The following is a 27,846-nucleotide window of genomic DNA, read 5'->3' on the forward strand; positions in this document are numbered from 1 at the left end:
AATTGATTATATGCCCTTGAGCAACTTATATTACCAGTCTGAGCTCTAGTTTCACCATCTGTAAAATAAGGATGATCACAGGTTTCTTCCAGGGTCATAAGGGCCAAACACACTTGATAGCTCAGAGAGATGCTCCAGTGTCCCTCAGTTTTTCTAGTTACTGAGAGTGCATGGAAGGGGTAAGCTATGGTACACTCTGGCTGGGAAGGGAGGCACTTTAAGAACTGTTAAGGAGAAGCAGTGTGGAGCAGCAGGCTTTCATAGAGAGGTGGGCGGAGGCAGAGTCCCCAAAGAGAAGGCTTTAGCTGGGCCTGAGGTGTGAGCACGTGGGTTGGGCAAACAGGATCAGGGAGGATGGGCAGGGGCCCATAGAGGTGGTGGTTGTAAGAATGCCATTCATAGAGCCAGGAGAGCAGAAGAGGGTTTTCTTTCCTCCCTTGCCTCTTCTAGAGATGGTTCTTCAGAGCCAGGTGAGTAGTCAGCTGGTCATTTCTAGCTGAGTCCTCTTCCACAGGGGAGCCTACAGATTCAGAGACTGCAGCCCACAGAGGATGGTGTTTTTGCCCTTTTGACTTTCCCTCTGCTCTCTTTAGCTTTTCTAAAGTAATCAAAGCTCCTCCAGATCCTCAAACAGGGACCCCTCAGAAACTAAACAACAGTGTGGTAAAGAGGAAAGTCTGATCGACTTGAGTTAAAATCCCTGTTGCACGGCTGGGCGCGTTGGCTCACATCTATAATCCCAGTACTTTGGGAGGCCAAGCCAAGTGGATCATTTGAGGTCAGGAGTTCGAGACCAGCCTGGCCAACCTAGTGAAACCCCATCTCTACAAAAAATACAAAAATTAGCTGGGCGTGGTGGTGCATGCCCGTAATCCCAGCTACTCAGGAGGCTGAAGCAGGAGAACTGCTTGAACCTGGGAGGCGGAGGTTGCAGTAAGCCGAGATCGCACCACTGCACTCCAGCCTGGGCGACAGAGCGAGAGACTCCATCTCAACAACAACAACAAAAGGGTCATATAACAGATACAACTGTGACCCCCAAAGTCCCTCTCCAGTTCCTGGAAGACAGCGCTAACCTTCCCTGTCCCTGTGTTGTCAGTCCAGAAGCCTCCCTATGCAGGATAGGGTGGGTAAGGTAATTATCAGCTTGGCTTAGCCTAAAGCTGCCCTGGTACTGCAGATAGGAATATTGGATTTGTCAGAACATCAGAGAAATGACGACCCCTGCCTTCCTTCGCCATCAGGCTGTTTTCTGCCTCATTGCCTTTGTTTCTGTCTTTTGTAGGTCCTTGTACAAGCCATCAAGGAGGCAAAGGAGCAGCACCCAGACATGTCAGTGACCAAGGTGGTCGTCCACCAGGAGACCGAGATTGCTGATGAGTGAGCTCAGGTACTGGACGTTCCTGCTGGGGCTGAGGGTGCCCACTGTCCCAGTCTGAGAGGGCTCTGGATGGGACCCTCGGACACACTGGGAGCCCATCCCCACAAAGAGGTGTCCACCCTGGGACTTGATAAAAGCAGAGGAGAGGCTGATGCGGAAGATACAGGAAATTAAGTATTTAGCTCCAACTAAAGCAGCCTGTAGCAGTGCAGGCATTATTGGGTAAGAGGAGGGACCCAAACTTGGATATAAGCCCCCAGCTACCCCGAGTCTTCATGCATCCTGCTGGAGATCCACTTCACCTTCCCCCTCTCTTCTCTCTACTGCTCTGCTTGCTGCTGTCACAGGTCTCTTTTTTTTTTTTTTTTTGAGACGGAATCTCACTCTGTTGCCCAGGCTTGAGTGCAGTGGCATGATCTCAGCTCACTGCAACCTCCGCCTCCCAGGTTCAAGCGATTCTTCTGCCTCAGCCTCCCAGGAAGCTGGGACTACAGGCATGTGCCACCATGCCCAGCTAATTTTTGTATTTTTAGTAGAGACAGGGTTTCACCACGTTGGCCAGGTTAGTCTCGAACTCCTGACCTCAAATGATCCACCTGGCTTGGCCTCCCAAAGTGCTGGGATTACAGGCATGAGCCACCGCGCCTGGCCAGTCACAGGTATCTTTGAGCCAGAACCTGGGAGAGCCAGAGGAGAAAAAACCAAGAAGAGCAGGACCAGGCTGTCTGGAGATGGGTGGGTGTGCACAGCAGAGAGGGAATGGCTGAAGCTCTGAGACCAGAGTAGAGCGCTGGGAGCAGGGAAGCTGCTTTTTGGGAACCAGGGATCCAGATAAATTCATGCCTAAAAGTAATTTACAAAAGACTTGAAGAAGCCACCAATCTCACTAGGTGGGACCAGGCCCTGTAAAGCTGCTCACATCCCATTGTCACCGATGGCCATAGGAACTTGGCAATGGGACTGGGAAGCTTTTTCCTTTGCAGGATTTTAAATTTTGCTTCTTTGTTTTCTCTAGGAACTAACCTACCCCAACTCTGCCCTTCTCCCATCCAAGAGAAACCAGCAAAATGATAAAGAAGCTAACCTGCCATAGTCAGACTTCAGACTTTCAAGATTATTCTAAATCACCAGAAAATTAATTTCATTTTCTATTGGGAGTTTATACCAAGAGATTCTTTTAGATCTTATTGATCCTTTTGAAGAGCTTTTTCTATATTAGGATATCAGAATTGTTCAACTTTTCACTCTATAGACTGTTTTAAGAGTTTTGGGGGTTTTTTAATTGGGTGGTTTGTAAGCCCTTCAGCCTAGCCTCTGCCCATTTATTTCCAAGCCCAACAGACACTGACAAGGTCCACGGAATTCTTCAGGAAATCCTCCAAGGACGCTTGTCAGCTGTGTTGGAGGCCAAAGCCAGCTTAGTGGGACTTCCGCGTCTCTCCCTAGTCTTATCCCCTTTGGAGGACGGCAGAAACTTCATGAACCAGCCCTTTCTCAGAGCCAGTGATGTGAGTGTATCAGAATGCCAGGGAGGGCACCAGCCCTGATCCACAGACCTCGGAACAATGCCCCTGTTCCTTTGTTGCAGGTGGTTTTGGTAAGGCAGAGCCCTCTGCTGAGAATGTAGTATTGTTTTTCCCTCTCCCTCCTGCTCTTTCTTTTTGGAGCTTCTTTGGGTCAAAGACATAGAAGTTGCTTCAGATACCTGATACTGTGAATGTTTGAACATATCCGTGGCCTTCACCTCTCCAGCTACCCTTTTACCTCATCAGAAGCAGTGGCTCAGCTAAGTGCTCCCCCTAGCTCCCATCTCAGGAGACCAAATCTCACAGAAAAATAGGCACTTTGGGCCAAAAGCTCTAATAGAACATTTTTAGTGGTGATTTGGGGAAGGAAAGTTAATGAGGTTTTTAAAATAAGGTTTTCTAGTTTTGAGAGTGTGCACTTCACACAGGGGAATGGGGTTACTTCTGTCAGATCCTGGGCCTTTCATCCCAAATGACAAGAAATGTGGCTCAGAGAAGGGTTTTTCTTTTTTGACCTTTTTTCTCTCAACAGGAACCTGCCTGAGGACACCCTTCTAGAGCAAGGAATTGGCTTTTAGGAGCCGTTCTCCCCACAAGACACCACATGACAAGGGGTATAAGCCCCAGCCCTGCTCATTTCCACTCACCAGCTGAGGTCTGTCAGGTTTTGAAGGCTTGATTTTGTGCTGGGTTTGGGGCTTAGTTTTCCTTTTTTTGGTTTTGATTTTTGAAAATGAAGATGATGCCCTAATTCCTGGTAAGGATTTGGGGCATAGTTTTTTGTTTTTTTGAGACAGAGTTTTGCTCTTGTTGCCCAGGCTGGAGTGCAGTGGCACGATCTCGGCTCACTGCAACCTCCGCCTCCCAGGTTCAAGCAGTTCTCTTGCCTCAGCCTCCCGAGTAGCTGGGATGACAGGCGCCTGCCACCACGCCTGGCAAATTTTTTGTGTTTTTAGTAGAAACGGGATTTCACCATGTTAGCCAGGCTGGTCTCGAACTCCTGACCTCAGGTGATCCACCCACCTTGGCCTCCCAAAGTGCTGGGATTACAGGTGTGAGCCACCACGCCTGGCCGATTTGGGGCATTTTTATTTAACAGGACTTCTCTAACCTTCTAACTGCTTCCCACAAACACATTGGCCTCAAGGCTCCTTAGAATCCCAGTTCCAGGCTAGAAGTGAACTTCCTAAAATAGACAGTGGGTATCGGGCAGCAGTCACTGGGGCTCAAGGGCAGTGAGCAAGAGAAATGTCTAAAGCTGCTTCTCCCAACACCCTCCAGAGTCTCCACTGCCTGAGTTTTGTCTCGGCTGGTTTGAACTCATTTCAGGTGTGTGCATTTTTCTTTTGGTACCCATGTGAGACATGAGCAACAGGAGGGAGGGAAAGAAAGAGCCCAGGTGGGATGTGGGACAGGCTTGGGGGAAAGAGCTTGTCCTATCTCAGGAACAAACTTACAGGCTGTGGGCAGAGGGTCTGAAAGGTGGGGCTTTGGGATAGTGCCCAAGACTGGCCATGTTGCCAGGAGTGGTGACAAGTGAGAAATGCAGCTTACATCAAACGAACATGTAGTGCATGCCCACGGCCAGATGGCCTGATGGCCTGTAGAAAGAGCTACCAGGGCTCCCAGACCTGTGGAACGAAGAGGATGGGGAAAAGGCAGAGGGCACTGAGTGTCCCTTTAAAAACTAACACACTGAATATTCTGTGCGATCTAGAACAGTGTGGCAGCTTTCACAGCACAGGACCGTTCATCAGGGGCCTAAACGTTTCCCTCAGCTCTGTCACCAACTCACTTCTCTTGGCCTCATCTATAAATTGGATGAGAAGAGCTCTAATGCCTTTCAGGCTCTTAGAAGCCATAGATTTGGACAAGCCCAGCAAGACGGGTGTCCTTCCAGGCCTCTTCCCCTTTCCTTCATCTCTGGCAACAGTTCTTGGGGTTTGGCAATTGTTTGGATTTTTTTTCTTTCTGCAGTTGTGTGTATGTATGTGTGTTTGTGTGAAGAAAAACACTCTGTCCAGGTAGAAATGGTGAAGAGGGGGAAGAGAATTACATTTCCAGGGTCAGAAACTTGGCAACAATTTTCCTAGAGTGACTCAAGACACACCACAGTCACAACTCTCGCTGCAATTTTATTTTAATTTGAGAAATAAATAAAAGATTTCCTCCAAGCCACATGAGGACTCTGGCACCCACCCACAAAGCAAGACCTGTGTTTATAAGCCGAGGGCTCAGGGAGCCCAACTGCAGGACCTGTCAGGGCACCGTGACCCATCCCCCTCCCCGCCCCCCGCCGGGCCGTGTGTGTTGGGGGGATGCTTGGCAGCTGGGCGTGAGGAGACAGCAGGCCTGGGGAAATGGAGCCGGAGCTGTGGCCTGACGCCCTTTGATGCTCACGGGAAATGTCTGCCCAGGATCTCAGCCCCAGGCTGGTTTCTACACATCTCTCTCAAACGTATTATTTTGGTGACAAAAATGAAGGAGCTTTGTAAATTTTTTTAAAATTATGAATCATATCAAGTAGTTGTTTACATTTCTTGAAAAAATAGGAACTCGGGCAGCAGAATCAGATTGGCAGAATCCTTAGAATACACAGGCAATAATTAAGTCTGCTGTTTTGGCCTTTCGTAGTAGGAGAAGTGGTTGTAGTGTTCAGATATGTGTTTGGTCTTGCTTCTTGTATTGCATTTTTTTCAATAAACAGCAACAAAAAGAACTGACTCTGTGAGGACTGATCCACTTTTAAATTGCTCTTCTACCAACAACTTGGGAAAAATTAAATATGGATGGGGGAGACCTAAACTCAAGTCATTTTCTAAAGTAAGTTACCCACATTGACCAAAATGCAGCTTCAACGTTGAGTAAAGGGATTTCTGAGAGCTGGCCAATGCCTTCTGCCAGCTGCAGTGAGATTCTGCAGCATAGGCCACGATAAAGGAAGGAGAGAAGGGCCTTCTCAGACTTATTTGCAGAGGGGCCCAGACCTCAGTAGGAAGGCATTGGCAGTAGTGTAGCTCTAGAGGGATATACCCCAGATGGCTGAGGGAGGAAAGGGATTGAGGTGGTAGGAGTTCAAGGCTCAGTCCCCATCCCAGATGGCAATGGAGAGTCTCATCCCATGGTCCATCTTCCCAGAGGCCCCACACTCCATCACCAGTGCCGCCTTGGAGGGAGCCTGCCCCAGCCTGTAACATCCCAACCTACCTCCCAGTCTTAGGGGCCCTTGCCCACCACTTTCTTCGGTTTGCCAAGACGCTGGGTACGTCTCCCAGTCACCTTGGCCTGGACCTCCAGCCCCCTTAGGGCTAAGGCCACTTACAGAGGCTGAAGAAATTCCCGAGGCGAGTCCTCCACACTCCACAGTGAAACGCACCCTCTCCAGCTCACTGAGCCCTGGTGCAGCTGGCATTTCTCTGCCCAGATGCAGGTCAGGATGCCCTTCACAGCTGCTGTGGTCAGAGCATCCATCCCCAGCCTGGGATGTGACTGAAGCATCCGTTAGACGTTGAGAATCCTGGTCCTCTGGTCCTATGAGCATGGTCCATGCTGCAGCTTCAGAGCAGGCTGTCTCCCCTCTCTTCAGACGCGGGCCCCCAAGTCCCCTCCTCCTCCCAATTTGGCATAGCCCCCAAGACTGAGGCGGTCCAGCCGTGGCCAGCTTCGGTGAGCACAGTCCCGAGCTGCCGGGGCCCCAAGGAGGAGCTCCCCAAGGCCCAGATCCAGAGACTTGGAATGTTCAATGCAGGAGCCAGGTGGCTGCACGGTGATGATCACATGGCCAGTCTGCGTCCGTGGACCCCAGGGTGGGGGCAGCCCGGGGCCCTTCAGCGGGTAGCTGTTGAGCAGGGCAGGTAACCCCAAGCGAGGATTAGCAGGCTCTGAACGCAGACTCCGCACTGACGGGACGGGTGAAGTACCCCGACGCGGGGACGGGTCCCAGATTTCTGGCTCTGCGCAGCCCACGGCTCGGGGAGTCCTAGGGCCGGGGCTGGGAAGGAGGGCGCAGTCCCAGCCGGGGCCGTCGGGGGGCCGGAGCGCCTGGGCCCGCAGCACCCCCTGGCGGAGCCGTCGCGTCTCCGAGTCTCGGTTCTCATACAGCAGCGTATTGGCGCAGATGAACACGAACAGGCCGACGCCCATGATCACCGGCCCGAGGAGCCGCAGCCGCTCGTGCGGGCCGTGAGCACGGCCCCCGCCGCGACCCTCGCGTCGCAGCTCGCTCATCTGGGGCGAGCTGGCATTGGCAGCCCGGGACCCTGGGGCCCCGGCCCGGTGCGGCCAGTAGCCGGCCACTGCAATGCCCATACCCACCAGTACCACGAGCGCCCCCAGCGCCGCGAACGCCCCCGACGGCGAGCGCAGCCGCAGCCGCGCCCGCACCCGCAGAGGCTCGGGCGGGGAGCGCGGGCGCCGGCGGCGGCCCAGGCGGCGGCCCAAGCGAGAGACGCGGCCCTCGGGGCTCCTCCGCACCTCCCCGCATTCTTCGGGGCTCCCGGCCGTCATCTCGCCGTCGTCTGGGCGCTCTGCGGAGAGAAGATGGGAGGCAAGGACTGGACCGACGGGCCTCTAGCTTCAGGGCGCCAGGTTCGGGGCGCAAATCCGGGAGGGAAGCTCCGGCCGCCCAGCCCAGGCCGCTTGGAGATCCCTGGCGGCCACCCCCGGATTTTCCCGGGCGGCGAGGCGGGGAGCCGCCCCCGCTCGGGTTTTCCGCAGCGGAGCTCCGAGCCAGGGACGCGCGGCAGAAGCCGGAGTTGGCCCGGCCCGCGGGCGGAGAGGAGGGAGGGGGGCGCAGGCTGTTCCCTGGCGCATCCCGGGCTGCGAATCTCCTGCCACCTGCGTCCGGTTCGCAAGCCCGCGGGTCTTGGGCCTCGGGAAACGTGCGGCCCCCAGCAGCCGTGTCTCCAGGGTAAGTACCTCCCGGGCTCGACCCCACCCCCGCACGTGGCTGCACCGTAGCAAATGGGGCGGGGGCGCTCCGGCCTCCCAGGTCCGCAGGGGTCGCTCGCCGGGCCCCACCTCCCCCCTCCTGCGCTTTACATACCGCAGCGTGGGAGGAGGGGGCGTCACCGGCTCCAGCCTCTCCCTGCCCGCCCCCTCCTTCCAGAACTCCTCCGCCCGCACCGAAGCTGCAGCAGGAGCGACTTGAGCTAGACACCGGGAAGACCGCTCGGACCAAGACCAGCCAGGCAGAGGATGAGAGGCGGCGCCGACTTCGCCCAAGATTTCCATCAAGTGCACTCATGAGAGGCCTCTCCCTCCCCCAGCGGTCGTGCTGGGGCCACGGCAGCAGGCGGGGGTGCTGGTGCCGGGCGCTGGGCCCCGCCGGACGAATGCCCTCCCGGCTCCCCCGTCGGCCCCGGCAAGGCTGTTCCCAGGTTGCGGCGTTTCCAATTTGGGCTCCTCCAGATGAATCATCCCCCTTTCCCGCCGCCTGGCCTCCTTTCCCGCCTCCTCCGCCCGAGGCCTCCGTGGCCCGTGGCCCGGTCAGAGCAGCACCGCCCCCTGCGCCTCGGGATCCGGGCCGCACAGCTTAAGCCCTCCCGATTGCTGGCCGCGCCCTGCTTGCGGCCTGTGGCCTGTAGCCTGTAGCCTGGATCCCGGCCCCAGCAGGAGTAGCCGAGCTGCGTGCAATGTGGCCCCCACGAAAGGGAGGGCGAGGTAGAAGACGCGGCCGCCGCCCAGGCGCCCCAGGCCGCAGGAGAGGAGGCTCAGGGCCTAGCTGTCCAGGGTCGTCCTCACTGCTCGCGTCCGCTTCCTAAAGAACCACCGCGCTGGGGCCCGTAGTCGAAACCTCGGGGAGGCGGCCTTGCTCCCAGACCCACGCCCCATCTGCACCCCAAAGCTCAAAAGCAGGACACCCATCCCTGCCTCCGACTGCAGCGCTCAAGGCCCGGGCCTAGCAGGGAGCCGCCACTCTCCCGCGTCCAAAGCCTGGTTTCACAGATTGCAACTACGGCCCAGGGAGGCCGGGGAGCCTGCCCGACCCCGCACTAGGCGGGAGCTCTGCCAGGTCCGACGCCGGGCTCCGGGGCCCCAGCCCTAGGCCCCTCTCAGGACAGCCACGGGAGTGTCCGGGAGGGAGCGAGGCCCATCCCCTCCTTGTCCCTGAGTTTGCAGCTCTTTCCCCAGCCCGCAACCGGAGGAGCGATCATCGCTTCAAGCCAGAGCTGACGCTCCCAGTCCCGGCTCCAGCAAGGTCACCCGGAGCCCCCGCGCGTCGCTGCCGCGAGGGAGGCGAAAACAAGCAGAGTGAGGACATGGGGACACGCTCAGAGACCCCGCGCCATGGAGGGAGTGGGCCGACGCTGGGGACACCAGGGAGGCGGAAACTTGGGGACACAGCACACAGCCCGACGGAAGCTGCTGGGGCCGAGTCCCCAGGACTCCAGGGTCCCGCCACCGCCCGCGTCCACACTCCCGCCTGGGGGAAGGGGAGGGCCGCGCTCCCGCCCCCAGGGGCCCTGACCGAGGGAGGGAGGGACCAAACGAAAAGTTGGGAAAAGTGGAGTGCGGACCCCTGGACCCCAGCTCGGCTCACCTGGCGCCGCAGCGCCGCGCGGGTCCGGGTCCCAGTCCGCGCGCCGAGGCTCCCAAGCTGCCCGGGTCTCCACGGCCCGGCCCCGGCCCCGCCCCGGCCCCGCCTCCAGCCCCCGGGACCGTCCGACCCGCGCCGGGCCCGGCCCCACCGCCGCTGAAAGGCGGCAGCTCAGGTCAGAGGAGCGCAGGTAGGCGCCGTGTGCGCGCCTGGTGACTCCGGGCACCCGGGGCCCGAGTCCTGCCATCCCCACTCTCCCACCCCCCAGCTTACATCGGTCGCAAAGGCCCAGAAAGGCGCCCCCTTCCTACATGGGGAAACTGAGACCCGGGACCCAGGAGCCCCGACACCCGCACGTCCTCCCCCGCTTCCCAGAGCCCCTCATCCCAGGCGCCCGGGGAGCTTCCAGGAGGAGGCGGCCTGAGTCCCTGCTCTGCCCCGGTCCCGCAGCCTTTGCTGTCGCTGAACCTCGCGGACTTCATCTGTGCAATGGGCACCAAGGCGTCAGCCCCGCAAGATGCCGAGAGACAAGACCCAGACGCCAAGGACCAGCCCCGGGCAACTCCGCAAAGCCCCCAGCGAAAGCAGCGCCCGGGGAGCGGCGGGCCTCGTAGCTCAAAGGACGGGACGGGGTGCGGAGGTGCCGCCGGGTACCCCTAAGAACAGGCGCCCCTTCGCCAGTGGGGAAGCGGGCTTGTTCCCAGTAACGGGGAGGGCGCTGAGAGCTGCGACCCCGCCGACGAGCCCGAAGGGAGCGGCCCGGCCTTCGCGCCCTCCCGCCCCTGGAGGCAGGAATGCAGAGCGGGGGAGCCAGGGCGGTCGGCCCAGTTTCCATGATGCGGGGGGCGGGTTCGGGGGAGGCGGCGACCGATTTCCAGGCTCAGCGGCCGGGCCGGGCCCCCCGGGAGGAATTTCCGGCCTAGGATTGATTAAGGCCCGCCCCTCCCCCCGGCCGTGGAGACCCCCGGCGCGCAGCCGGGGGGAGGGGCGCTAATGAGACCCGGCTGCGCGCCGCGGACGGGAAGGGGACCCCAGGAAGGGGCGGGCCGGGGCCACCCCCGACGCGGGGCGGAGCCGGGTCCCGGAGCCGCACGGCCAGGCCAGGCCTTGAACCTGAGCTCCCGCCCTCTGGGTCGGCGGAGGAGAGTGGGGGTGCATCAGCGTCCCTGGGACCCCCTCTCCCAGCTCTTGGGAGCCCCCTCGGGGGGTCGGTGAGGTCGCGGGCGGACCAGAGGGGCCACAGTGGGGAAGACCGAGCCTCGGCTCCCGGGCTTCATCCCTGCGAGTCCGGGTGCGAGAACGAAGCCAGGGCCTCCTTCTTGCCTCCCCAGGCCGACTGGAGGCTCCTGAGGTCTCGGTCCGCTCCACGGAGGCCTCCCTCCAGCTCCTTTGCCTGGGACCCCCGCCCCCATCGACCCTCCGCTTCGTCCACTCCCCGCACATTGACCCCACCGCGGTCGCACCTCGGCCTCCCAGCTCTCCCTCCCACCCCTGGGCTCCCTCAATCCCACCCCACGCCTGCCCCTCCCGGCCCACTGCTCTTCCTCCAATAAGCCCGGCTTCTAGTCCGACTCCCTGGGCCCCTCGATCATCCCCTGCCTGCAGCTCTGTGAAGGGCCCTTTGTCCACCCAAGCACGGGGTCAGCCTTGGCCCCTTCCTCTCCCCCTCTCATCCCACTCACAGAGCCTTGGGGGCCCTGCTCTTTTAATCTGGGGCCAGCCACGTTCTCCGTTTCCCGTGGCCACTGTCCTGCTCTGGCGTCCAGGCTCCTGGGGCCCATGGTCTCTTGCCTCCCCGCGACCTAGTGCACTGCAGACAGGCAGCAAGGGTTTCCACTCTGAATCTGAGCCTGCCACTCCCTGCTTAAAACCATCAGTGACTCCCCAAATCGAGTTGGAAATCTCTTCTTGTCTCCACAAACTGGCCCCGGGCCTCTTACACTCCCTCGGGGCTTGGTGGGTCCTTGCTTTCAGGCAGGAACACTTACTCCCTGGTCATGCCCTTGCCACCTTCTACACATCCTTCAGACCCTGGGCCTTCCCCCATCCCCAGACCAGGTCAGTACCCGCTGTCCTGCTCTGTTACACACCCTCACGACACCAGCAGCTTCCCTGTGCACCTGCAAACTGAAACCACTGGGAGTGGAGTGTTTCCTGTCTGTGTCCCCACTGGCCATGACTCTGAGGGGCAGGACTAGGTCTGTCTTGCTCATCCCTGGAGCCCTGTGCCCAGCACAGTGTCTGCCCACAGCTGGCCATCCCCATTAGAGGAGGGTGTGCAGGCCTGTGTCTCCTCCAGCTCAAATCCCTTCCTGATCTCCAAGCCAGGTGCCGTGGCCCAGACAGCAGGAAAGAAAGGACTCCTCTCTGTCTCAGGCTCCCCATTTGTAAAATGGGAGAAATAATACCTACCCCACAGTGTTGTTTTGAAGGTTAAATAAGAGTTCACATGTGGCCGGGTACGGTGGCTCACACTTGTAATCCCAGCACTTTGAGAGGCTGAGGAGGGAGGATCACTTGAGCCTAGGAGTTCAAGACCAGCCTGGGCAACATAGCAAGACCCTGTCTCTACAAAAAAATTTAAAAACTAGCCAGACACCGCGGCGCATGCCTATAGTCCCAGCTACTCGGGAGACTGAGGCAGGAGGATCTCTTGACCCCAGGAGTTTGAGGCTACAGTGAACCATGACTGCAAAGCCTGGGTGACAGAGTGATATCCTGTTTCAAAATTTTTTAAAGAGGCTGGGTGTGGTGGCTCATGCCTTTAATCCCAGCACTTTGGGAGGCCGAGATGGGAAGATGGCTTGAGGTCAGGAGTTCGAGACCAGCCTGGCCAAATGGTAAAACCTCATCTCTACTAAAAATACAAAAATTAGCCAGGCGCAATGGCTCACGCCTGTAATCCCAGCACTTTGGGAGGCCGAGGTGGGTGGATCATGAGGTCAGGAGATCAAGACCATCCTGGCTAACACGGTGAAACACCATCTCTACTAAAAAATACAAAAAATTAGCCGGGTGCAGTGGTGGGTGCCTGTAGTCTCAGCTATTCGGGAGGCTGAGGCAGGAGAATGGTGTGAGCCCGGGAGGCGGAGCTTGCAGTGAGCCGAGATCGTGCCACTGCACTCCAGCCTGGGCGACAGAGCAAGACTCTGTCTCCAAAAAAAAAAAAAAAATCAGCTGGGTGTGGTGGTGGGTGCCTGTAATTCCAGCTACTCAGGAGGCTAAGGTGGGAGAATCACTTGAACCCAGGAGGCAGAGGTTGCAGTGAGCTGAGATGGCACCACTGCACTCCAGCCTGGGTGACAGAGTGAGACTCGGTCTCGGAAAAAAAAAAAAAAAAATTTTAAAAAAAGGAGTCACATGTTGAGCACCTGGCACAAAGTGGGTTCCAGCAAACACCTCTCCCACTTCTGACTATGACATTTCAGGTACAGAGGGCAGTGTTTGGGGTGGGTAGAAACCTTCCCTGGGGTCACTGGGGTGGCAGAGGAGGGAAGGGCCCCCTTTCCCAGATGTCCTGTTTAATTCTCTTGAGAGCTCCAGGAGGTCAGTGCTATGCCCAGTTCACATATGTGGCTTGGAAGAGGCAAAGCGACCTGCCCACAGGCACAGCCAGGCTGATCAGTGCCCACTTCTGTTCGGAGGGACTGTCCCCAGGACGCTTAGTTAGGCCCTGTGAACATGCAGATGTGTGGGCAGCTAGTGGCCTCAATATTGGGACACTGATTGCTCCCAGGAGGCCAGGACCCTTCCTGAATCTGCCCTGGCATCTGTGTGACCTGGACTCCGCTTCTGAACTTGGAGGGGCCTGGATGAGATGTCCCCTGGGGACCAGGGGATGAACATTTCTCCCCTAACCTTCTCTGTGGGAGCAGGAAACCTGATTCAGTGACCCCGAGGCCCCTTCCAACTTGAGGCCCCGTGTCCTCTCCAGAAGCCACCTCGCAGAAGGAATGGCTGTTGCCTCCTGCATGTCCGGCCCTCTCCGGACCATGGAACACTGAGGCCTGCAAATTCATTTTCTCTCATCCCCACTTTAGGCATCCCATCTGGGCTGCCTGGGCTCCAGTCATTGTCTCAGGGTGGCCGGGAGGGCTCAGAGGACACAGCCTGCTGCTAAGGTGGTCTCTGGACACTGTGCCTTACGGCTCCTATCCAGAGACACCACAGCCTCAACTAAGAATTTGGAGCCCAGCTTCAAAGGGGAGAGACAGCATAGTCTGGGGCCTGGTTTTGCTGTTGCTGCTGAGTTGTCCGCTGGGTGTTGGGCAAGTCCCAGCCCTTCTCGCTACCCCTGCCTCTGTCATGAGCCCTTCGCAGGTAGGACTGGCTTGCAGATTCAGGGAGAGATGATTGGAAAGTAGAATCCAGAATCCCGGTCTCAATGCCCCATTATATAAAGGCAGAATCAATACCCAGAGAGGGGCAATGACTTGCCCAGGGTGACCCAGCTAAGGAATGGTGGAGTTGGGCTTCAAGCCTCGTGGTCACAAAGTCCTGTTTGGGACTCAGGATCTTACAGGGCAACGGTCCTGAAATGTGAACCCCAAATCCATCTCCCACTGCATGAAAGCTCTGACTTGGGTGAACCTGGGCTCCTTACGGATGTCTCCGGGCTACTGGAGAAACCTGAGGGAGAATGAGCTCCCCAACTCCATGGCTTTCTGGAGCCCAGAGAAGACACAGAGGCAGAGCCTGGGTAAAGCTGGGAAGGTCAAGGAGATGAGACCCTCCTATGGGACAGGGTGATGCCAGCCTCCTGCCTGAGTCCTTTGGCAGAGGGATAACAGTAGGAACAGCACCATCTCACCGAGCTGCCCCCGCTACCAGGACCTTTGCACCCATCACTTCAGAGTACAAGACACCCCTGTGAGCCTGGCGCAGCACTCACCTGTAGCACACATGTGGAAACAGCTTCACCAGGTCCGGTCCTGTCTGTGGTCACACAGCTGGTCAGTGGCAGAGCCAGGGTCAGAAGCAGGTGTGGTGGGGTTGTTGTTGTTTTGGGTTTTTTTGAAATGGAGTCTCACTCTGTTACGCAGGCTGGAGTGCAGTGGTACGATCTCAGCTCACTGCAGCCTCTGCCTCCCGGGTTCAAGTGATTCCCCTGTCACAGCCTCCTGAGTAGCTGGGATTACAGGCATGGGCCACCATGGCCGGCTAATTCTGTATTTTTAGTAGAGACAGGGTTTCACCGTGTTGGTCAGGCTGGTCTCGAACTCCTGAACTCATGTGATCCACCCACCTTGGCCTCCCAAAGTGCTGGGATTACAGGTGTGAGCCACCGCACCTGGCCCAGAGTACTTGTTTGTTTTTGAGATGGAGTTTTGCTCTTGTTACCTATACTGGAGTACAATGGCACTGTCTTGGCTCGCTGAAACCTCCTCCTCTCAGGTTTGAGCAATTCTCCTGGCTCAGCCTCCCAAAGTACTGGGATCCCCCCTCCTCGGCCTCCCAAAGTGCTGGGATTACAGGCATAAGCCACCACGCCCGGACGCCAGTTTACTTCTTTATGCCTCTGTTTCCTCCTCTACGGAAGGCTATTAGGATCAAACCCCTGAGCTCTGGTAGCAGCAAACAGAGCACAGGTGGGGGATGGCTTTTCTGGCCTTCAGCTGGTGCTCGCTTCTCCCACCTGTAGAGTGTGAGGCTGAGGCTACTGATTGCATCTCTTCAGCCACATCCTCTGGGCTGGCTGTTAGGGACCAGAAATGAAGCAGCGCTGTGCCCTATCCAGATGCCTCAGGGGTTGGGGTGAAGACTTGTCCACCAGAAGTGGAAGAAGCCACAGCTGACTGCTTGAGGAGTCATGCCCCCATAACCTCAGGGCAGACGCTTCACTTCTCAGGCCTGTTTCTGCCTCAGACTGTGTCCAGAATTGCTGGGTTCTTGGCCTCCCTGACTTCAAGAATGAAGCTGCGGACCCTCGCGGTGAGTGTTACAGTTCTTAAAGGCAGCATGTCCGGAGTTTGTTCCTTCTAATGTTCGGATGTGTTCGGAATTTCTTCCTTCTGGTGGGTTTGTGGCCTCGCTGGCTCAGGAGTGAAGCTGCGGACCTTCGCGGTGAGTGTTACAGCTCCTAAGGCCGCGCGTCTGGAGTTGTTCGTTCCTCCTGGTGGGTTCGTGGTCTCGCTGGCTTTAGGAGTGAAGCTGCAGACCTTCGCGGTGAGTGTTACAGCTCATAAAGGCAGTGTGGACCCAAAGAGTGAGCAGCAGCAGCAGCAAGAGTTATTGCAAAGAGCAAAAGAACAAAGCGTTCACACTGTGGAAAGGCACCCCAGCGAGTTGCAGCTGCTGGCTCGGGCAGCCTGCTTTTCTTCTCTTATCTGGCCCCACCCACATCCTGCTGATTGGTCCATTTTGCAGAGAGCCTAGTGGTCTGTTTTGACAGGGTGCTGATTGGTGCGTTTACAATCCCTGAGTTAGACACAAAGGTTCTCCACGTCCCCACCAGATTAGCTAGACACAGAGTGTGGACACAAAGGTTCTCCGAGTCCTTACCAGATTAGCTAGATACAGAGTGTTGATTGGTGCATTCACAAAGCCTGAGCTAGACACAGGGTGCTGATTGGTGTATTTATAATCCCTGAGCTAGACACAAATGTTCTCCACGTCCCCCCAGACTCAGGAGCCCAGCTGGCTTCACCCAGTGGATCCCGCACTGGGGCTGCAGGTGGAGCTGCCTGCCAGTCCCACACCGTGTGCTCGCACTCCTCAGCCATTGAGTGGTCGATGGGACCGGGCACCGTGGAGCAGGGGGCGGCGCTCGTCGGGGAGGCTCGGGCCGCACAGGAGCCCATGGGGAGGGGGGAGGCTCAGGCATGGCGAGCTGCAGGTCCCGAGCCCTGCCCCGCGGGAAGGCAGCTAAGGCCCAGTGAGAAATTGAGCACAGCAGCTGCTGGCCCAGGTGCGAAGCCCCTCACTGCCCGGGGCGATGGGGCCGGCGGGCTGCTCCGAGTGCGGGGTCCGCCGAGCCCACGCCCACCCAGAACTTGCGCTGGCTGCAAGCACCGCATGCATCCCTTGTTCCCGCCCATGCCTCTCCCTCCACACCTCCCCGCAAGCTGAGGGAGCCGGCTCCAGCCTTGGCCAGCCCAGAAAGGGGCTCCCACAGTGCAGCCGTGGGCTGAAGTTCTCCTCAAGTGCCGCCTAAGTGGGAGCCCAGGCAGAGGAGGCGCCCAGAGTGAGCGACGGCTGTGAGGGCTGCCAGCAGGCTGTCACGTCTCAAGACTACCTGCCAATTACCCATCTCAGAGGGTCATCAGAGATGGCTGAGCCCTGCCAGAGTTGCCCGATAAACCTTAGCTGCCTTTATTGTTATTATTTCTACTTCTATTAACTGAGCTCTGATGTTCTACCTCGTATCTGTGGCCTTTTTCAAATTCTTTTTTTTTTAAGACAGGGTCTTGCTCTGTCACCCAGGCTGGAGTGCAGTGGTGCAATCACAGCTCACTGCTGCCTCAACCTCCTGGGCTCAAGCGATTCTCTCACATCAGTCTCCAGAGTAGCTAAGACCTCAGCCATGCACCACCACACCCAGCTAACTTTTGTATTTTTTTCTAGAGACAGGATCTCACCATGTTGCCCAAACTCCTGGCCTCCAGCGATCCTCCCACCTCGGTCTCCCAGAGTGCTGGAATTACAGATGTGAGCCACCGCTCCCAGCTTTTTCAAATTATTGAATGTTCCAGTGGACTCAGCCTGGATCAGACATCTATCTCCAGTCCAATCAGCTAAGGACTAGAGGGAGAGAACAGGGTCAGGAAGCCTGGACAGGCTGGACACGTGGATTCTCGGAAGCCTGGGAGGTAGTGACGGGAGTCCCTGCAAGTGACTGGCAGCCTAGGGGGTGCGCAGGCTGGACCTTGGGAGTTGGGTGATCCAAGGGCTTGAAGTAGGGCTGCTGGCTGGAAATGGGACTGTGGGCACTCACCTGCCACCCGTGTGTCCAGCAGGGGAGTGAGGCTGGAGGGTCCTATGAAGTTCTGCTTCTCACTCCTCCCTTTGGGAGGGCTCATAGGTGACAGGTCACAGCAAGGCGCATGGGGTAGGAGAAGCCTCCATTGAGGAAATTACATATATGCCCTCCCCCCACCGCCACCCCTGCCACTGTAAATTAAGAAAAAAGCACTGTTGTGCTGGAAGGTGTGCCTTAGAGGGGGAGCAGGGCAACAGCCGGCCCTGGTTGACACCAAGAAATGTGTGTTTGGCTGGGCATGGTAGCTCACACCTGTACTCCCAGCACTTTGGAAGGCTGAGGCAGGCGGATAGTTTGAGGATACACGTTCGAGACCAGCCTGGGCAACACAGCAAGGCCCTGTCTCTGAAAAATAAAGAAAGAAAATGAAAGAAAAAGAAAAAGAGGGAGGGAGGAAGGGAGGGGCCGGGCCCAGTGGCTCATGGCTGTAATCCCAACACTTTGGGAGGCCAAGGCAGGTGGATCACCTGAGGTCAGGAGTTGGAGACTAGCCTGGACAACATGGTGAAACCCTGTCTCTACTAAAAACTAAAAAAAAAAAAATTAGCCAGGCACGATGGCGCATGCCTGTAGTCCCAGCTACTCGGGAGGCTGAGGCAGGATAACTGCCAGAACCAGAAAGCAGAGGTTGCAGTGAGCCAAGATTGCACCACTGCACTCCAGCCTGGGCGACAGAGGGACTCCGTCTCAAAAAAAAAAAAAAAAAAGAAAAGAAAAGAAAAGAAAAAAAAAGTAAAGAAAGAAAGGAGGGAGGAAGGGAAGGAAGGAAAAAAGGAAGGAGAAAGAAGAAAAAGGAAAGAAAGAAAGAGAAGGAAGGAAGGAAGAAAGAAAAAGGCCGGACGCAGTGGCTCATGCCTGTAATCTCAGCACTTTGGGAGGCTGAGGCTGGCAGATCATGAGGTCAGGAGTTTGAGACCAGCCTGGGCAACATGGTGAAACCCCGTCTCTACTAAAATACAAAAAATTAGCCAGGCGTGGCTACGGGTGCCTGTAGTCCCAGCTACTTGGGAGGCTGAGGCAGAAGAATCGCTTGAACCCAGGAGGCAGAGGTTGCAGTGAGCCGAGATTGCGCCACTGCACTACAGCCTGGGCGACAGAGCGAGACTCCGTCTCAAAAAAAAAAAAAAGAAAAAGAAAGAAAGAAAGAAAGAGAAAGGAGAGGGGAAGGGAGGAAGGAAAAAAGGAAAGAGAAAAAGGGAAAGAAAGAAGAAAAAGAGGAAGAAGGAAGCCTGTGTTGCCCAGGCTGGTTGCGTGTGCCATGCAACACTGTGATTGGAGTGATTTGTCACTCCAGTGTAACCCACTGCCAACAGACCGGTACTTGTGGCCTTAGTAAGCTCTTGTTAAATAGTCGGAAATGGGATGATTGCCAGTTACAGAACAATGGGCCTGACTCATGCTGCCGGAGTAGTTTGAGAGCAGGGACTTGCTAGAGCAAGAGAGAGGGGAGTTCGTCTTCGCTTGCAGCTGGAGCAGCAGCTGTCCCGAGTGGGCAGGGAGGCCCTGGCCCTCTGCACTCCCTCGGGTGTGGCGCTCTGTCTGGTGGTTGAAGACACTTTCTGTTCCCTCTCCCTAGTCTGCAGACCATCCAGGGATAACGGGGTTTGGGAGCCCCGCGTTGCAAGGCACCCAATGCACACCCAGAACGCTCATCCAGCACGCCCTTTGTCTCAACTAGGGTGCGTGGCCACGTGGGAGACAACTCAGAGTCTTTGCCACAGACACCACGGGGACACGATTCTTGCATTTGGTGACAAATCGCACTGCTGGTGAGATACTGAGCTGCGCTTCGCTGGGAAGGAAAGCAGAGGCTGGACCTCTGGGATTCCCGGTGAGAATCCTGCAGGGCAGGCCCCAGGTCGAGGGGGCGACCCCGGTCTCGGAGCCGTGCAGAGGGCTCGGTACCCAGGCCCGGAGGAGGCAGCGAGGCCCAAGGACAGGCGGCGGAGGCGGGAGGCGGCGAATGGGCTCCTCCGGGGCCCGGACCAACCCCCGGCTGTGAGGCCGCGCCCCGCCGCCTTCAGCGCAGGGAAGAGGGCACCCCACCTGGCTTTCCGCCACCTCCCCACTCGGGGACCCTGGGCGCTCACGTGTTCCCCTCTGGGCCTCGGGATTCAAGGATGTGCCCTCTTGCAAACAGTCCCTGGCCTGCGACAGAAAGAATTCCCCTGGGAGGGGTCGAGGTGGGGACCCACAAAACGCTGTGGCTAAACCACATGGCGCCAAGCCCGATCGGGGCGTGGGGTGCGAGTTGAGTGAAACTTACCCTGCTAGGGGCGGCTCCAACAAGGTCCCATGTACTCCTCTAACGCCCAGTGACGGCAGCACTGCCTTTGTCCCTGCCCCACGGACAGGACACGGAGGCTCCGACATACAAAAGGACATAACCGGAGGGGAAATGGCAGAGCCGGGCTCAAACCCAGGACTTCCTGAGTCTAAGCCCAAATCCGGCCCTAGATGAGCTGCCATGGTACGCTGCACCGTCCATGGCTGGAGCTTGCCTGGCCTGCTTCTTAGGTGAGTGTCCAGCCCAGGCCTCTAGAAGTTTGCTTATTAGGTCACATGTTTTTGGACATTTGTGATGACTACTTTGCCATTGCGGAAGGGGACAGGAGGCCCAGGGAGCCCCCTCATTTACAAGCCCCCTCCTGGGAGGCGCAGAAAGCAGCCAGACCCAGTGGCCAGCTGCCCCCACGTGCACGGTGGCCTGTGCATCGGTGTAGCTTGCGGGTCATTTTACAGAGGAGGCGATCAAGGAGGTGGCAGGCTGCAGTCGGGGTCCCCAAGGTGGTGCCTCTGTCTCCAGTGTCAAGGTTCTGAGGAGGGAGCTGGGGACCTCAGGAGGCAGCGGCAGTGGAGGAGCTGGTGTGGATGAACCTGAAAGGGGCAGGAAAGGCACTTGGGCAGCCTGGAGCAGGCAGGAATTGTCACCTGCTCTCTCTAAGTCAGCCCTGCACAAAGCCACTGGCCTTACCTCCTGCAGGTGAAGGAGGTACAGAGCTACCTTCTGCTTCCAGGCTCGGGGGTGAAATGACCCCCTACTAAAGTCACACAGAGTGTGGAGCAGCATCAGGACGACACGCCAAATCGTCTGACTCCAGAGCCCTCTCTACACAGAGCTGGGAGATAAAGGTATGAATTATTCCCATTTTACAGGTGAGGAAGCAATGGCCCAGAGAGTTTAAGTAACTTGTCCAAGGTCACACAGCAAGAAAAGAGAGACAGCTATACCACTCCTAGAATCTCCAGTGTTCTCACCTGCACTCAACGTGTGAAACTCCCTCCTCACGCCTGGCGCATGCTCGGTGCACGGTCCATGTTAGATCCTTTGGTCTCCTACAGATATTTTGAAAGGCATTTTATGTCTCTAATCATATTACAGTCAGGAGAGACAGCCAAAAGGATGTGGAGAAAATGTCCTCAGATAACCATCTGGAGGTCTTGAAAAGGTTGTCTTCCCAGGGACGCCAGCACCTTTGATCACTGAGGCGAAACCCCCTGCCTGAAGTGCTTGTTCAACATGCTTCTGCAACACCACTTGGTCCTCGAAAATTTCTGGTTTGGGAGAACCGCCAGCGATGCCCCTAGAGACCTTTCATACCTCTTTGCTAATTCCTCTTGCCAAGAGATGCTTGAGAGGAAAAATTAACATGAATAAAAGATCATTGAAAGAATCTACAGGCCGGGTGCGGTGGCTGACGCCTGTAATGCCAACACTTTGGGAGGCCAAGGCAGGTGAATCACCTGAGGCCAGAAGTTCAAGACCAGCCTGTTCAACATGGTAAAACCCCATCTCTACTAAAACTACAAAAAAAAAAAAAAAAAAAAAAAAAAAAAAAAAAATTAGCTGGGAGTGGTGGTAGGCGCCTGTAATCCCAGCTACTTTGGAGGCTGAGGCAAGAGAATCGCCTGAACCCAGGAGGCAGAGGTTGCAGTGAGCCGAGATCGCACCACTGCACTCCAGCCTGGGCGACAGAGCGAGACTCCATCTCAAAAAAAAAAAGAATCTACAGTCCACTTTAGTAGTGACAATGTTTTGTTGTTCATGCTGCAGTTGCTGATGTATGTGCGGTTGGAAATAAATTCAGGAGTAGGGAAAAGGAACTGCTGCACGTGAACCCCGGTGGCTGTGGAACGGCACCCTGGGGGATCCACCAGCCCACCCTGGTGTGGGCTTGGATGGTTTCCGCTTTTCTTGCTGTTAGAAATAACACCAGTTTAAACACCTTTGTACTTGGAGCGCTTGTCTTTGAGTTGTCACCTCAGGATAGATGCCCAGGAGTGGGAGTTCTCATGCAGCTCCTGCCAGTGACTTCTGGCTGCCGCAGCAGTGTGGGAGTGGAGTTCACGGTCACAGCCTGGCTGTGCGCTGGGTTTCATAATAGATACCAGGTGTAACGCGATATCGCGGGGTTGTCCTAATTTGCATTTCCTTAGGACTATCCCAGAGTTCTTAATAGACGACTCTCTAAGAAACACCAGGGTTTCCTGGAAAGTGTGGATTAAGGACAAATATTCTATCTGATAAAAAAAAAAAAAGGGGGGGGGCCAGGCACGGTGGTTCACAGCTGTAATCCCAGCACTTTGGGAGGCCGAGGTGGGCTCAAGCGATCCTCCTGTCTCAGTCTCCTGTGTTGTTCTGACTACAGGAGTGCACCACTGTACCCCACTTTGGAACCCTTTTATTGTGAATATAATATACCTCCAGGAAATTACATAAAATTTGAATGTTCAGCTGATATTTTTATCATTATTATTTTTTGAGATGGAGTCTCGCTCTGTTGCCCAGGCTGGAGTGCAGTGGCGCCATCTAGGCTCACTGCAGCCTCTGCCTCCTGAGTTCAAGCTATTCTCCTGCCTCAGCCTCCCGAGTAGCTGGGATTACAGGTGTCTGCCACCACGCCTGGCTAATTTTGTATTTTCAGTAGAGACGGGGTTTCACTGTGTTAGCCAAGATGGTCTCCATCTCCTCAACTCAGGCAATCCGCCCGCCTCAGCCTCCCAAAGTGCTGGGATTACAGGCATCAGCCACCGCACGCAGCAGCAACAGATGAAGCATTTTATAAATGTCAATTACATCTAGCTGGTTGCCGGGAGAGGTGGCTCATGCCTGTAATCCCAGCACTTTGGGAAGCCAAGGCAGGCAGATCACTTGAGGTCAGGAGCTCCAGACCATGCTGGCCAACATGGTGAAACTCCGTCTCTAAGAAAAATACAAAAATTGGGCTGGGCGCGGTGGCTCACGCCTGTAATCCCAGCACTTTGGGAGGTCGAGGTGGGCAGATCATGAGGTCAGGAGATCGAGACCATCCTGGCTAACATGGTGAAACCCCGTCTCTACTCAAAATACAAAAAAATTAGCCAGGCGTGGTGGTGGGCGCCTGTAGTCCCAGCTACTTGGGAGGCTGAGGCAGGAGAATCGCTTGAACCAGGAGTTGGAGGAGGTTGAAGTGAGCTGAGATCACCCTACTGAACTCCAGCCTGGGCAACAGAGTGAGACTCTGTCTCCAGAAAAAAAAAAATCTAGTTGGTTGATGGCACTTTTCAATTCAACTATGTCCTTACTAATTTTCTGCCTGCTGCTTCTGTCAATTACTGATATGAGATGTTGAAGCACCAGTGAATGTCTTTCTTCTTGCTAGTCTGTTTTTGCCTCACACATTTGATGCTTTGCTGTAGGCACATAAACTAATTGAAGATTTTCATATCTTTTTTTTTTCCCAGATTGAATCTCACTATGTCACTCAAGCTGGAGTGCAGTGGCGTGATCAGGGCTCACTGCAACCTCTGCCTCCTGGGTCCAAGTGATTCTCATGCCTCAGCCTCCCAAATAGCTGGGATTACAGGCATGCGCCACCACGTTTGGCTAATTTTTGTGCTTTTAGTAGAGATGGGGTTTCACCATGTTGGTCAGGCTGGTCTTGAACTCCTGACCTCAGGTGATCCACCCACCTCGGCCTCCCAAAGTGCTGGGATTATAGGTGTGAGCCACTGGGCCTGGCGAACTTTCTATCTTCTTAGAGAACTGACCCCTCTACCATTATGTAATGCCACTCTATTCCTGGCAATTTTCCTTCCTCTTAATTGGCTTTGTCTGAAATATAGCTACTCCAAGTTTTTTTTTTCTTTTTTTTTTTTTTTGAGATGGAGTCTCGCTCTGTTGCCCAGGCTGGAGTGCAGTGGCACGATCTTGGCTCACTGCAACCTTTGCCTCCCGGGTTCACGCCATTCTCCTGCCTCAGCCTCCCGAGTAGCTGGGACTACAGGCGACCACTACCATGCCTGGCTACTTTTTTATATTTTTAGTAGAGACAGGGTTTCGCCGTGTTAGCCAGGATGGCCTCGATCTCCTGACCTCGTGATCTGCCCGCCTTGGCCTCCTAAAGTGCTGGGATTACAGGCGTGAGCCACTGTGCCCGGCTCTTTTTTTTTTCTTTTTTCTCGAGACACAGTCTTTCTGTCACCCAGACTGGAGTGCAGTGGCGCTATCTCGGCTCACTGCAACCCCCACCCCCCAGGTTCAAGCAATTCTCCTGCCTCAGCCTCCAGAGTAGCTGCAATTACAGGTGCCTGCCACCACACCCGGCTAATTTTTGCATTTTTAGTAGAGATGGGGTTTCACTATGTTGGCCAGGCTGGTCTTGAACTCCTGACCTGGTGATCCGTCCGCCTCAGCCTCCCAAAGTGCTGGGATTACAGGCGTGAGTCATCACGCCCCAGGCCTTTCCAAGTTTTTTGATTCATGGTATGTCTTTCTCTAGCCCCTTACTTTTGGTCCATGTCTGTATACAAGTGGGTTTTTACTTTTTAGAAGTAAAACCTTCGGGCCACCACACCCTGCTATTTTTTGTATTTCTAGTAGAGACGGGGTTTCACCGTGTTAGCCAGGATGGTCTTGATCTCCTGACCTCATGATCTGTCCATCTCAGCCTCCCAAAGTGTTGGCATTGCAGGTGTGAGCCACCGCGCCAGGCCGGGTCTTGCTTTTCAAAATCTACTCTAGCCAGGCACGGTGGGTCACAGCAGTGATCCCAGCGCTTTGGGAGGCTGAGGCAGGCGGATTACCTGAGGTCAGGAGTTTGAGACCAGCCTGACCAACCTGGTGAAACCCCATCTCTACTAAAAATACAAAAAAATTAGCTGGGCGTGTTGGCAGGCCCCTGTAATCCCAGCTACTTGGGAGGCTGAGGCAAGAGAATTGCTTGAATCCAGGAGGCGGAGGTTGCAGTGAGCCGAGATCGTGCCACTGCACTGCAGGCTGGGAGCGACAGAGCGAGGCTCCAACTCATAAAAACAAACAAACAAAAAACAAACCCTACTCTGACAGTCTTTTATTTAGGCCATTGACATTTAGCAATGAAAGAAATAGCCTAATATTTACATTCGTTACTGTTTTCATTGTTCTTTGTTCCTATTTTTGTCTTGCATTTTGGGGGCCAGGTGGTTAATTATGGGGAGAAGGGTATGTGTAGATTTTGAGCACCCACAAGGGTAGATTGTAGTGGACTTTTGTATTTCTCTGGCTGCTTCCTGTTTTTGGGAAATTTCCTATTGTGTGCATTTTCACACAGACAGTGCAGAATTAATGCATCATTTTCCACTGAGGAAATTAAATTGAGCCAACCTCCTTCCCTTCACTCTTCCGGTACTCCCAGGCAGGCCTTTGAGTCTTGATCAGATGATGATGTAACAATTAAAACGTATTTACAGCAGTGGGCTAGTGGCATTGTTCTGCAGCAACTTGAAGATATTTTTCTTGAAGAAAGCAGACTCCGTCCTGTAGAAATCCTGCCTTGACTTCAATCTGGGTTCAAATCTTAGCTGTTATTAACTCACTTGTGAGGCTTCAAATGTCTTTCTGTAACTATCACAAATAATCACATTTTAGGAGAGAATCAAAAATCTACAGATGTATATACCACATTGTCACTAGCGGTGCTACATTGATTAAATCATTTCACTTTTTTTCTTTGAGATGGAGTTTCGCTCGTTGCCCAGGCTGGAGTGCAATGGTGTGACCTTGGCTCACCGCAACCTCCACCTCCCGGATTCAAGCTATTCTCCTGTCTCAGCCTCCCGAATAGCTGGGATTACAGGCATGTGCCACCAAGCCCAGCTAATTTTGTATTTCTAGTAGAGACGGGGTTTCTCCATGTTGGTCAGGCTGGTCACAAACTCCCGACCACAGGGATCTGCCTGCCTTGGCTTCCCAAAGTGTTGAGATTACAGGCATGAGCCACTGCACCTGGCCGCTTTTTGTTTTTTTTTGAGAGGGAGTTTCAGTCTTGTTGCCCAAGCTGGAGTACAATGGCGCGATTTCAGCTTACTGCAACCTTCACTTTCCGGCTTCAAATGATTCTCCTGCTTCAGCTTCCCGAGTAGCTGGGATTACAGGCACCTGCACCATGCCCAGCTAATTTTTGTATTTTTAGTAGAGACAGCGTTTCACCATGTTGGCCAAGCTAGTCTTGAACTCCTGACCTCAGGTGATCCACCTTCTTTGGCCTCCGAAAGTGCTGGGATTACAAGTGTGAGCCACCACGCCCGACCAAATCACTTCTCTCTTCTTTTTTTTTGAGACGGAGTCTTGCTCTGTGGCCCAGGCTGGAGTGCAGTGGCGCCATCTCGGCTCACTTCAACCTCCACCTCCTGGGTTCATGCTGTTCTCCTGCCTCAGCCTCTCGAGTAGCTGGGATTACAGGTGCCCGCCACCACACCCGGCTAATTTTTTGTATTTTAGTAGGGATGGGGCTTCACTGTGTTAGCCAGGATAGTCTTGATCTCCTGACCTCGTGATCGGCCCGCCTCGGCCTTCCAAAGTGCTGGGATTACAGGTGTGAGCCACCATGTCCAACCTGTTTTGTTTTTTTTTTTTTTTTTTTGAGACGGAGTCTTGCTCTGTTGCCCAGGCTGGAGTGCATGGGCTTCATCTCAGCTCACTGCAAGCTCCGCCTCCTGGGTTCACGCCATTCTCCTGCCTCAGCCTCCTGAGTAGCTGGGACTACAGGCGCCCGCCACCACGCCTGGCTAATTTTTTTGTATTTTTAGTGGAGACGGGGTTTCACCATGTTAACCAGGTTGGTCTCGATGTCCTGACCTCGTGATCCTTCTGCCTCGGCCTCCCAAAGTGCTGAGATTACAGGCGTGAGCCACTGTGCCCGGCCCCAAATCACTCCACTTCTGAGCTTTGGTCTTCATCTTTTAAAATGGGATAATATAGTGTACATAAAAGCAACTCACTCATAGTAGGTGCTGGTAGGCAAATGAATCAAATTTAGGGTCTTCCTTTTGGTTACCCAAAGCCTTTCATTGGACTGTGAATGGCTAAGAGGTGGCAGGAGAGTCCCTTGCAATGATTTGCTACACAGTGAGAACTGACTGATGCTCACCAAGCACTATCTGGTTCATAGGTGGGTTCATAGGTGTTCAGTACTGAGATAATCATGGACTAATCCCTGTGACACCAGTCCTACAAGTAACACATATATTCCATGGGAGGGGTGCCTTGCTGTTCATACTTTATCCCCAGAGGCTAGAACAGTGCTTGGCCTACACAGAAGGCACTCCAAATGTAAATATAATGTTGGGGGGTGGCAGGACACTGTACTAGTCTCATTTGCAATTGGGCCTAGCAATACTGAACACAAGGAACTATGAAAACAAAATGAAAAATGAACATGAAAAATGAACATGAAAATACCCAGTGTTCTTTCTCCAGTGCACATTCAGAATTCAATAGATGAGTTTCCATCTTTCTTGTTAATTTATCCTCTTTTCATTCAGAATCCAACACAAAAGCATTCAAAAATTGCTGGGAAAAACATGACCAATGGTCCTGTCTATGTACACATGGAATTTCCCTGCCACTATTAACACAGTGCTGAATTCATTTGGTTAGAATCCACGTGCCTTAAACATTTAATGCTCATGATATTGAGTTTATTAATTTTTTTTTTTTTTTTTTTTTTTTGAGACAGTCTCGCTCTGTTGCCCAGGCTGGAGTGCAGTGGCACAATCTGGGCTCACTGCAAGCTTCGCCTCCTGGGTTCAGGCCATTCTCCTGCCTCAGCCTCCTGAGTAGCTGGGACTACAGGCACCCGCCACCACACCGGCTAATTTTTTGTATTTTTAGTAGAGACAGGTTTCACCATGTTAGCCAGGATGGCCTCGATCTCCTGACCTCGTGATCTGCCCACCTTGGCCTCCCAAAGTCCTGGGATTACAGGCGTTGAGCCACCGCACCCAGCGAGTTTATTAAATTACATAAACATGACAGATGCGGCTGCTCACGCCTGTAATCCCAGCACTTTGGGATGCCAGGGCAGGCGGATCACCAGGTCAGTAGTTCGCGACCAGCCTGGCCAATATGGTGAAACCCTGTCTCTACTAAAAGTACAAAAATTAGCTGGGCGTGGTGGCACAT

At 54.9% G+C, this 27,846-nt stretch overlaps 2 protein-coding genes and 1 long non-coding RNA gene across 14 annotated transcripts in view; 2 read left to right on the top strand and 1 right to left on the bottom strand.

Annotated features, from left to right (window-relative positions):
* EPB41 (erythrocyte membrane protein band 4.1) overlaps positions 1–2,998 on the top strand; it is a 225,452-nt gene extending 222,454 nt beyond the window's left edge. For all 9 annotated transcript variants that reach the window (XM_030805656.1, XM_030805657.1, XM_030805644.1 and 6 more), the window contains 2 exons: positions 1,286–1,390; positions 2,397–2,998. In XM_030805656.1, the coding sequence (XP_030661516.1) occupies positions 1,286–1,384 (99 nt within the window). In that variant the 3' untranslated portion in view covers positions 1,385–1,390; positions 2,397–2,998. The remainder of the gene's footprint in view (positions 1–1,285; positions 1,391–2,396) is intronic.
* A 2,026-nt stretch (positions 2,999–5,024) lies between these two features.
* Positions 5,025–14,423, bottom strand: TMEM200B (transmembrane protein 200B). 3 transcript variants are annotated; one of them, XM_030805659.1, is made up of 2 exons: positions 14,337–14,423; positions 5,025–7,433 (listed from the first exon to the last, which is right to left on the bottom strand). In XM_030805659.1, the coding sequence occupies exons 1-2, from the start codon at positions 14,347–14,349 to the stop codon at positions 6,490–6,492; spliced, it is 957 nt and encodes a 318-aa protein (XP_030661519.1). In that variant the 5' UTR covers positions 14,350–14,423; the 3' UTR covers positions 5,025–6,489. The 3 variants fall into 3 exon arrangements, with proteins under 3 accessions (XP_030661519.1, XP_030661520.1, XP_030661521.1); XM_030805660.1 differs by lacking the exon at positions 14,337–14,423 and adding an exon at positions 9,449–9,503; XM_030805661.1 differs by lacking the exon at positions 14,337–14,423 and adding an exon at positions 7,952–8,105.
* A 2,634-nt stretch (positions 14,424–17,057) lies between these two features.
* On the top strand, positions 17,058–21,097 carry LOC115833030. 2 transcript variants are annotated; one of them, XR_004028458.1, is made up of 5 exons: positions 17,058–17,092; positions 19,102–19,254; positions 19,778–19,940; positions 20,441–20,555; positions 20,806–21,097. It is a non-coding gene; the product is annotated as an uncharacterized LOC115833030 (long non-coding RNA). The 2 variants fall into 2 exon arrangements; XR_004028456.1 differs by having other exon boundaries at positions 17,076–17,253.
* The last annotated feature ends 6,749 nt before the right edge of the window (positions 21,098–27,846 follow it).

The sequence above is a fragment of the Nomascus leucogenys genome, chromosome 24 (assembly GCF_006542625.1).
Source record: "Nomascus leucogenys isolate Asia chromosome 24, Asia_NLE_v1, whole genome shotgun sequence".
In the NCBI taxonomy this organism is placed as follows: domain Eukaryota; kingdom Metazoa; phylum Chordata; class Mammalia; order Primates; family Hylobatidae; genus Nomascus; species Nomascus leucogenys.